The sequence below is a fragment of the Oxyura jamaicensis genome, chromosome 10 (assembly GCF_011077185.1).
Source record: "Oxyura jamaicensis isolate SHBP4307 breed ruddy duck chromosome 10, BPBGC_Ojam_1.0, whole genome shotgun sequence".
NCBI classification, from domain to species: Eukaryota; Metazoa; Chordata; class Aves; order Anseriformes; family Anatidae; genus Oxyura; species Oxyura jamaicensis.
This window is the reverse complement of record NC_048902.1, coordinates 687,947-698,827: the sequence shown is the minus strand read 5'-3', so window position 1 is coordinate 698,827 and position 10,881 is coordinate 687,947. Positions and strand designations below refer to the sequence as shown.

The following is a 10,881-nucleotide window of genomic DNA, read 5'->3' as shown; positions in this document are numbered from 1 at the left end:
AGTTCTACCAGCAGGAGGGAGCATGTATTGAGATTACCCGGTGCTTAGAAGCCCACTGCAAACACAGCAGAAGAAACAGGCGTTAAAATGGCTGGTAAAGCCTCTTTTCGCAGCTTGCATTAGGAAGAAAGAGCATTAACCTATCGTTATGTTATTGCACGTACCAAGAAGCACGTGAGGTTTTAAAATTATTTCCTACAGAACAAATACTACCAGTAGCTCTGAAGTGACCTTCAAACAAATCTCACCGTGCATGGTGCTACGATATGGCACTGCTTCACTGACCCACGTGCGTTTTTCCGGGGCTGTATTCACCAGGGCAGCATGCAAATATGGAATCTCTATCATTTAAAAACAGATTTGCTGTTTATTAGTGCAATATTTTATTAGTGCAATATCCAGCTTTGGGAAAAGCACTCCTCTTTCCTTATCCACCGTAAACACCTGCTGTTGTAGCAAAGGGAGGCTTCTTTAATACACCATCAGCATCAGCTAAACACAGCTAATGAAAAGATGCAACGCCGGGACCGGGCTCCCGCCCCAGCAGCGGCTCCCAGCCGTATGTCGCTACATGTTCCCTTTAATCGCTTTAACCGCGATTACCACCGGAGCAGCTGGGCGGGACGGAGCTCCCCGAGCTCCACAGGTCCCGGCGGCGGGGCCCGGCCGGGGGAGTCTCCCGGGGGGTTCCGGGCCGCTGCCGCTTACCGATGCTCCGCACGTAGCGTTTTGCGGGAACTTTCCTCGCTTCAAGCCGAGGCGGGGGGGAGCTGGAGAGGAGCGCGGCGATGGAAGGGGGCGGGCAGGGAGAGGGAGGAGGAGAAGGAAGCGGCTGCGGCGTGCAATTTGTAATTAGGGCGCTTTGAGCATCTCCCGGCGGGGGCGTAGCGCCGGGCGGCGAGGGGAGCTCGGGCGAGCCGCCCCCGCCGCCCCGGGCCCCGCCGCACGCCCCCGCTGGGCCGGAGCTGGAGCCGTGCGAGCCGTCGGGGCTGCGGCAGCCCGGGCTCCCCAGAGCCGCCGGGAGCTCCGCGATCCGCCACCATGGGCAGCGCGGCCGCGGAGGAGCCGGGTCGGTAGCGCGGGGGCGCGGCGGGGCTGGGCCGGGGGGCGCGGCGGGGGCTGACCTTGGGGTCCGGCCCGGAACCCCCTGCCGCCGAGAGGCAGGCCCCGGGGCTCGGGGCCTGCCCCTAGGGAGCGGGGCCGAGGAGAGCAGGGTGCTAAGCCGGTGGAGGCGACGGGTTGGCGGGTGCTCGGTGGGTGGCAGTGGCGTAGCCTGCATGCCCCAGGAAACAGGTGCTCTCTTCCACGTTTGTAAACGGAGGGTGATGCTAGCGAGCCTTTGGTTTTCCTGCCTCTGTTACCCACATACGTGAATTCACAGTACGGGGCACGGCACGGGATCTGTCCTTCCATACAGACTCCAGGCTTGCATACTTCCTAGGGGTAAAATCTCTTTGCTGCAATTTATTTCTTGTCTGAAGGCTGAAAATGTCACTGCCCAGCTGCTGCTTCATTGCAGTGGTTTGCAGTTTACGTGAAAAAGTGCAGTCTCTACCCTGAGTTACCATGCTGCAAAAACACTGCATGTTGGGGAGCAGAACAGTTCAACATGCTTCAGTTGCTGGGCATCTGTGCCTTGGCCTTCCTACCTTACACCTACCTCCCCCTATGCTGTCTTAGAAACCTCACCTGAGCAGACAGTCTACTCCCCAGCAATTTAGGGAAGACAGGTATGCAACATGGACATGAGCATCACAGGTTGGCTGTGTGGTCACATAGATCTTTTTTTGCCTTTGCATTTCTGGCCATGTGTTGTTAACTCATCTCAGACCCTTTGTAGAATTCCAGATTCATTCTGCTTTCTATTTCATTATTTTTTCTCCATTATTAATCTTTTTACCCTAACAACTCCTATGCCCAATTGCCGTAATAGCATTCCTGAAATCCATTTTCCTTGACCAAATAGTTGAGTGCAAATACAGTACCTCTGAAACTCCCAGAGGATGCTTGTTGATGTCCCTAACTGTATGAACATCTTTTCAAGTCAGGTTTGCTGTCACTCAGAAACACAAACCTGGAACTGAAGCTATTCGAAGAGCCTTCAGAATGACCAGATTCACGAATCAGCAGCTGGGTTTGCAGCACATCCAAGGGGAGAACAGATGGCAACTGATTTAGTCCATTTTGTCACACACTGTAGTTTATGAAGCAAGTTTTCAGGGACCTGAGGCTTAAACATGCCAAGGGGATGAATGTTTCCAGTTTGAGCAGCTATTTAAGGTATCAATTTCCAGTACTGAGCCATTTAAAAATAAATAAATACATTTCTGGGGGTTCTAAGGGGGGAATGGCTGAAACCTGACGTCTAAGGAATATTATTTAGGAAGTCTGTATTTAACACTTGCTAGCTACTTTCTCAGAAAAGTCCAAATTATTTAATCTTCTCAGTACCTCTGAAAACACAAGGGTGAGAGCTAGGTCTGAAAAAAAGTGATACTCGAGCCAACAAAAAGCTTGGGCTGGGATCTTCAAACCATACCAAATGTTGGCAGAGTTGGACTGGTGACGCTACTGGAATATCAAGAGTTTCAGCGGCTTTCTTCCAGCTAACTTTCCATGCTTAATATTTGTGGTACTCCCTTTCATCCTCTGTGGGTACAGCCAGTATCCCCAGCTCATAACTCCATTCTCCTTACCTCAGTGGTCTATGTCCCAAGATGTTTTTCCTCATTGCTATTTTCTCTTGGACTCTAGCTGTTTCTTCTGGTCTCACAAGGGTCTCCAACGACCTTTTATTTCACAGCAGGATGTTAAGGAGCCTTTCTTTATGGCAGTGTTTTTATATGGGCAATGAATCAAAGGATAAGTAGAGTCCTGACCTATTAAAAAAGCCAAGAGACATCAGTCTGAGGCCAGCCCCTACCAAATGACTCTGCAGATTCAAACGGACTTAATGCCTGTCCCCATCACATTGCCCTAGAGGTTATCTTCAAGAATTTTTGGATGTAGGCCATGTTAGTTAGTATTCGGAATCTTCTGACTCACAACCTGACACATACTCTGCAGCAACTCAAAGGATATCTGACTAACTGGAAGAGGACATCTAACCTGTATATGCAGCACTAAAATCTGAAAACAATACAAGTGCACTCAAGGTCAATTTGGGTACCGCAGTTTTGGGGATATGTAATCAGAGCAAAATGTTCTGTGAACTTTAAGGCTTCAATTACAATTTCTGAAATTCAGAACAGGGCAGAGAAGAGCACAAAGCTGTGTATTAGTTTCCCAGAACCAATTTCTACACAGGGGTAATGCGCACTGGTTTCTCATATAGCTGTTTCAGCCAAACTCTTGCCAAATAAGACAGATACCCATTTCTTAACACTCCATGTTTCAGTATCAGCTAGGCTTTGCACAGAGACCTGTCCCATAATCTCCCCTGCAAGTACATAATGTGCAAACAAATCCCACTAATTCCAGTGTGTATCCTGCAAAATTAGTGAGACTTGGAATATGGCTCTGTGTTAAGAATGTATATATTTCCCTGGACTTGGCTTCTATGTAAGGTTCTCCAAGGCAATTCTATATCTAAGATTTTTTCTATACATCTTTGAAGATAGCAATGTTTTGGTGATTGTTGTTGGTGGTGTTTTTTTTTGTATTGTGACACCAATTTCTGATACTGAACTTGGTTGTGATTTTTTTTTTTTCTCTACACAAGGTCAGACTTATAGAAAAAGTGGAAGGGTGCACAATGAAAACCTGTGCCACAGGTGGCATTATCTGTGACATATTTTCAGAAAATAACTATTAATTATTGCTGACATTACTTTTCCCATAGGCTATATCCAGATCTTTTCCCCAAATTAACAGAAATTAAAACAGTATGACCCAAAGAGAAGAATATCATTCAAAACAAGGAGGAAGAATCTCATACAAAGCTCTATAGAATAAATGGATCATTGGTTATTATGCTCTAGCAAGTGTGTAAAGAATGTAATAGAAAACCATACTATTTAGTACATATCAGGTTGGAGGTTAGTGCAAAAACAAAACAAAAAATAAAGGAAGACTTGTGCCTTGCCTTTTTAATCTTTGTTTTAAAGTTTTAATTCTTTAGGACAATATTCAAAAATCCCACAGATTTTTCATGTGAGAAAGGAGACAGAGACAAGATAGAAGTTCTGTCTGTTTCTGTCTTCTCAAGAATACCAATTCTTATTTTTACTTTTGTTGTTGTTATTAATTCTAGACTGACATTGGATATGGCTATAGTTCAGTTTCAGTCACGACTGCACTACCACATAGAGGTACTGGAGCTCTCTGAACTGGCTAGGGCAGGTACCTGTATCAGTGTAGTCATGGCAGCATAGAGCTCTGAGTGGCCTAATTACTCTGCCAAGAAATAAATGGATACCTGGAATTCCCTGGGGGGAGAGGTGGTTGAATTGTTAACAAAAAGAGTTTTCCCCTGAGGTGCGTTAGTTAAATAGGTGTTAACACAAGAGCCAAAGCCCCCAAGCTCCAACCTTAGAATAAAAATGCCTTTGTCCTTTGCCTTGTACTTCTGATGTCCCAGTGTTTCCAATCCTCCTGCTGCCTACAGAGACATAAAAGAGTTTCAGTATCTGACAGAAAATCTAAAATAAAGCAAACCACCTCCCACCCACAACTAAAACCTATAGGTAAGATCTTACAAATACAACAATGAAAGTCTCTCCTGGCTGGAAATACACAGAACTGTCCTGGTGGCGATGGCAGGGTGGAGCCACTCAGGGGAGCAGATGGAGCATGCCACCTTTGTAGGACAAACATCAGGGCCATTCCCCTGAGCTCCACAAGGAGCATGTTCAGACCTGGTACTTGGAATGCCTGTAAAAATATGTATTTAATGGGGAAGTCCAAGGAGAAGGAACAAATGAGAGTAAGGCTTAGGGGAAGGGAATTTGGTTGTGTTGTTTCTTCTCCCACTCATCTTTCCTCATATGCAAGAGTATTTGGCTGAAACTCCCCTTGAGATCAGTATGAGTTTAACTAGTTTAAGGACTGAAGTAAAGTCATTTCAGAAAGCATATTTGTTTATTCAGGTGGAGACCTTGTGAGTATTGCCTAATCAAAACCTGTAGGCTTATGCCCAGTCTGACAAAATGCTGTTTAAAACAGCCATGTGCCAAGATTACTGTTTTGAGGAGATAGTCAGAAAATTGAGTATGCTGCCAGTAAGTGGATGGTGTGTAGGAGCTAAAAGTTGCAATGTTATTACATTAACGTAAATGTGAAAAAAAAAAAAAACAACAGGACACTATGAAAATCCAAGCTTTTTTTCGTTTCCAACTGTTCGTATGCTACAGCTCAGACATACACAACTCATTTAGACCTAACCAAACTGATTCCACTTTTCTATGCAGGCAAAGAAGCAATAGAGGTGAAAATCCCACAGAGTCACCAGGATGTGATGGCCAATGATGAGCAGTAATTACTGCAGCAACACTTCAACCAGCATGAGTGTCAACGAAATGTCAGCCTTCCCTCTGACTTTAGAGCAAAAAACTGGTTTTGCTTTTGTGGGAATTTTGTGTGTTTTCTTGGGACTCCTAATTATCAGATGCTTCAAAATCTTGCTGGACCCCTACAGTAGTATGCCTTCTTCTACGTGGGAAGATGAAGTTGAGGGGTTGGATAAAGGGACATTTGAATATGCTCTTGCATGAAAACTCATAGAATATCCTGCCTTAAATTTGATGATGATTTCATTTTGGAAACCATCTGTTAGTACATTTGTTATACATACATACATTTTGAAGATATGTTGGTGGCATCCATTTTTGTTAAATAAATATTTGTTCCAAACTCAAAAGGCACGTTGCTTTTCTACGAGGAACAGTGGAATGGTGGATTAAGAAATGGTTAACAGCAAAGAAATACTACAATGAACAATTCACTATAAAGTTAACACAGCAAAAAAAAGGTTGGTTCATATACTATCATATTATAAGGAACTAATGGGAAAACTAACAATTAACAATATAATCATAATTAATAACATCACTTGCTAGCTCAGTTCTTGCCTTTCAGGAAGAGGAGGTGCTGTACTAATGACTGTTTATAAGGAAACTGTATGTTGTTTCTCCTGTGTGAAACATCTAAGTGGTCCTCTGCAAACAATGCATACTTCTATTTCTTACTGCTCATCTGAGAATGTGTCTTTTTGATAGATTAGGTCTCCCTTCTGCTCTACAGCTACCGAAAGCTAAACAGAACTAGTGGAAGGGAAACAAACATTGCTAAGGATATTTTAGATTCTACAAGCATTCAGCAATACAAGATATATTCATTACCTGCTCAGAAGTCCATCACAAACCAAGAACACCACAGTCCCACTCTACCTGTGCCTCCCACACAGTTAAAATCTTAAGGTGAAAGAGAATAAGTAAACATTACATAACCAACCTGACAATCTAACTGAACTGGTCATGCCATGCCAATTTTTACTCCCCCTGGTTACAGAGAATGATTGAGTTTAAACTGGAACTTCACCTGTTGCACTGTTAGCTGCAACCTGTTCTGTCTGGTTAACAGCTCCCAGCAGTAATTACACCAGCTTGTCAAGGCCAAAGCAGAGACACTCACACTGCATACTCATTTGTGCCCAGCCCCCAGAAGGCAGAGGGGTCCATGAGCTGGCTGGAAATCTTTGTACTCTCCAGCTCATCTCCACAGCTGTTTCTTCTGTGTTCCTACATCTGTCCACAGTGTATGATCTCGACTGTCAAACTGAGGAACTGGTCATAGGAGATCTTATCAAGACAGAAGAACTGACAGTGAAAGCAGAGACTAAAACCACAAGGTCACCCTCACACACTGCTGTTCAGCAAGTGTGACAGTACTTTACAGAAATTCAATTCAGTTTTTAAGAAAGTTGGCATCAGAATTTTAAGCACTGTCACTTTTGCTAAACAGCTCTGTTTGCAATGAGCAGCAAGGACAAAAAGATCAGTTACAATGGTTGGTTTCTTTTGCATGTGTTTGGAAAAATACTTATTAACCCTTTTGCTGTATACAGCAGACAGACACAGCCAGTGGAACACTGGACCTCAAATGCCGTTTGGAACACGTAACACTGGGAAGGACATGATCTTCCATCTGAAGAATGAGAGCTGCAGCTAACACTCTATACTGGTTCATCTAAATAGAATAAACAATTATGTGAATATAAGAACTTTTAAACTGCTTCAGACTCTGTGTAAGAAAAATTGACCAGATCCACACAGATTCAGCATGTTGCATTTATCCCAGTTAATTTAACCACAAAATCAAAGGCAGATATCCATATACTGAGTCACATAATAGGATCGTCCACTGCAGAGACCTGAAACCGTCATTCTTTTTATGTACACCTAATCAACACGTCTGAGCCCTGTACTGTCAGGTTAGATTGCTGAAGGTACTTAAGTTATCTGGGATAAATATAGTTCAGTTATCTCTAATTACATGGCAAGCACAGCAAACATACCTCAAGAACCTCACTACTTCTTTTGGTTTTGACCCAATCTATTGCTGGAAGCAATTATCAAATTCCCTTATGATTAAAAAGCTTCATAATTTCTTCCTGCCCTTCTCTGCACCCCCAAAAGACAACAGAGTTAATCTTCCCAGAATGAATGCATAAAACCTAGTTCTTCAAAGGTTTTCCTTTAATTTACAGAGTAAAACTTTGAACAGGGTTTAGAGCAAATGGTTCAAAAACATGTGGGACAAGGAGACCCACCAATAGGTCTTAAATAATACTCAAGTGATCCCACTGGCTTCACTGGAATCTCTTCTTCATAAATGCAATCTGTGCATTTTATAAACTGTTGTTATCTCCACTACTACAAATGCAGAACTGAAAAATAGGGAGATTATGATCTGTGCAGAGAATCAGACATAGCTGGGAGGGAAATGGAGATAACAAAAGTATTTTTGGGCCTCCTTGGAAATTTTGCAATACTATAAACCCTGTAATTGTAATGGATAGCTACATTTGCTGGTTAATAGTTAACAAGCTAGAATGCTTCTCTAAATCACCATCCAGAAATGTTTTGAAAGTGAGGGATTGGACAGTTTATTCAGTATATTAAGCAGGAGAAAAATCTGGCCAATAAGGCAGAGTCTGTAATGCCTCAAAAAGAGAAACACACTATATGCATGAATAAAAGAGGCAGACTGTCCTTCTCTAAAAACACAGGACTGAGTGGTAAGTTAAATTATCTTGAATAAGGTAAACTTGATAATTTATGTGTAATGATAGAATGCTAAATGGAAAATTAACAGCAAATAACAGTTGAGACACTCCTGGAAATACACTGTGAAAAAAACAAGTATTGTTTTCAAGACCAGCAGAAAGGTAAGAAACTTTTATTTTCCTAGCTGAACAATACTGTTATGGAAATAGGACACTGAAATTACAGAATTATTTTAATTGGTAGCAAACTGTCATCAAATTCAGGATTTCATTCAGTCATGGAGACGGAAATAAATCTAATTTCGCTAACCTTAGTGACAAAAGATTTGTTTTTGCTCCTTCGTACCTGAAGATGAAACACTTCCTTACAATTTTAAAAAGCTGAAGGAAGCAGAATACTATGATGAGAAATGTATAATAATGATAACAATAATAATATGGATCATCCAAAACCAGCAGAAGTAACAGAACTTAAATTAATGTAACATTGCTGTGGATTTTATAAAGCGTTAAACAGGAAAACCAACATAAATATGAAGGGGTTATAAAGTGGTATCATTTATCAGGTTACAGCAGAATATCATCTATAGCTGATGGAAGAGAAGAAATATGCTTTAGCTATATCTCATACTGAAGCTGGAGGAAATCTGATTATCAGCTCTTCAAATTATAGTTTTGATGTGTTTTTTAGAAAAAATGTACCTTGCAAAGGTGTAAATATTGATGCAGTATTTTATCTTTCAGTGCTAGTGCCAAATGTATTTTACAAAATCATAGATTGGAAGAAATCTCTTGAGGTCATCTAGTCCAACATCTTGCTGAAAGCAGAAAATTTAAAGAAAATTCTTCTAATAGGCTTATTTACCGATTTTCAGTTCACATATTCCTTTACATAGATATATTTTGCTTCTAAAACTTTCTGCTATTATGTACACTTGCGAATTTTCAATGTCTAAACATGCTTTTAGCCAATTTTAGTCAGTTTCAACAGACCTGGACTCCTATTGAATTATACAGGTCTATAAAGTTACACTTCTGTATTTCCTCAGAAGAATTTTACAAGACATATGCATTGCCATTGTCTCCTATATCATTTCAATATCTCAAAATGCAATGCATGCCATTCCAGGGCCATGTAGGCCATCCCACAAGTTGCTGCAGAGGTACTTAACCCACCAAAGGCCTATATTTAAGCCCTATATTTAAGTACCCCTTTCGTTCCTGGGGTTTTTGTTTGCTTGTTTGTTTTTTGAGGCATCTGTGTGGAAAAGTGGAGGTGGGAAGCAGATAGTACAGCTATCATATGTTACGGCCTGCCATTCAGAGTGACCTAGATGAGCTAGACAAACAGGCTAACAGTAATTTCATGATATTCAACAAGGACAAATGTGAATCCTGCACCTGGGACAGACTAACCTCCTGCAACATACAGGATGGAGCCTCAGTGGCCGGCCGCAGCTCTCCTGGAAGGGACCTGGTGAGCTATACACTACAGAGGAGTCAGCAACATGCTCTGGGATCAATGAAAGCAGTATCCTGGGCAATATTAACAGGACCATAACTAGTAGACCAAAGTGATCATTACCCTCTGTTCAGCACCCATCAGATTGCACCTGGAACCCAGTTTCTAAACCTGTCTACCTGTCCCCCTATCCATGTACGACATATCTTGGTAAACTTGTATGTGTCCGATGGAGGCCACCAAGATGGTCAGCAGCAGGCACAGAGGGAAATTGGGCTTGTTTAGTCAGAATAAAAGGTATTAGAGGAACCTAAGAAGACCTCCAATATCTATGAGGAGGTTACTGACAAGGCAGACCCAGGCTCTTTACTGAGGTGAGAGATGATGGCCATATAAAGCAACACAAATGGTTCTAACTGGGCATACCTGAAAAAAAAAATCACTGCAAGGATAATTAAATATTAGAATATCTGCCATGGCAGGTTGTGGAATCTGTCCTTGGAGGTCAGAACTGAGAGATCTGACTGATGAAAGTCCTAAGAAACCTGATTTATATTCAGTGTTCAATCTGCTTTGAACAGGAGGTTGGACTAGATAAGCTCCTAAGCTCCCATCCAACATGCATGATTTTATGACTTGCTACAGCTTTGTTCACATTGTCTTAAAGGGTGATTCAAGAGTAAAGTCTAAAACAGTGTAAAATTCTAGGAAGCTTTCAATGCCTATGACTACTGATAATATTTCTCAATAATGAATACTTCACCATAGACTTTTATTTCATCCATTTAGTTTAGAAAACCCAATGTTATTTTTGGATATGCTCCTGTTGTTGATTTATTCCTTTATATGACATTAATTTTATTTACATAAAACAGTAAATGTTTTGCTATACATTATTTGCCTGCTCATAAACTGTCACCATCCTGGAACTATTGAAAACTTGAAGTTTAACTTTTGTAATTAATTTCAAAACATATATATTTGATTCAAGCTTTTCAGGACAATTTACTTCTAGGCTATGGTAGACATATACAAGATATCATAATACTTACGTGAAACATAAACAGTGAATGGACTTCATGGAGTCCTGTGCATCCCACATATTACCCACACCTTCATTGGCTTCATTTAAATGCAGAGTTATTAAGAGAAATATTATATTTGAAATACAGTTGTAGGTACTTAAAACCTGATC

The 10,881-nt window shown here is 41.6% G+C and overlaps 1 protein-coding gene across 6 annotated transcripts; it reads left to right on the top strand.

Annotated features, from left to right (window-relative positions):
* The first annotated feature begins 792 nt into the window (after positions 1–792).
* On the top strand, positions 793–7,469 carry CTXN2 (cortexin 2). 6 transcript variants are annotated; one of them, XM_035336051.1, is made up of 3 exons: positions 793–1,069; positions 2,045–2,280; positions 5,409–7,469. In XM_035336051.1, exon 3 carries the CDS (start codon positions 5,463–5,465, stop codon positions 5,709–5,711), a length of 249 nt encoding a protein of 82 aa, XP_035191942.1. In that variant the 5' UTR covers positions 793–1,069; positions 2,045–2,280; positions 5,409–5,462; the 3' UTR covers positions 5,712–7,469. The 6 variants fall into 6 exon arrangements, with proteins under 6 accessions (XP_035191942.1, XP_035191945.1, XP_035191940.1 ...); XM_035336054.1 differs by having other exon boundaries at positions 794–1,069; positions 2,065–2,208; positions 5,409–7,466; XM_035336049.1 differs by having other exon boundaries at positions 794–1,069; positions 2,049–2,208; positions 5,409–7,466.
* The last annotated feature ends 3,412 nt before the right edge of the window (positions 7,470–10,881 follow it).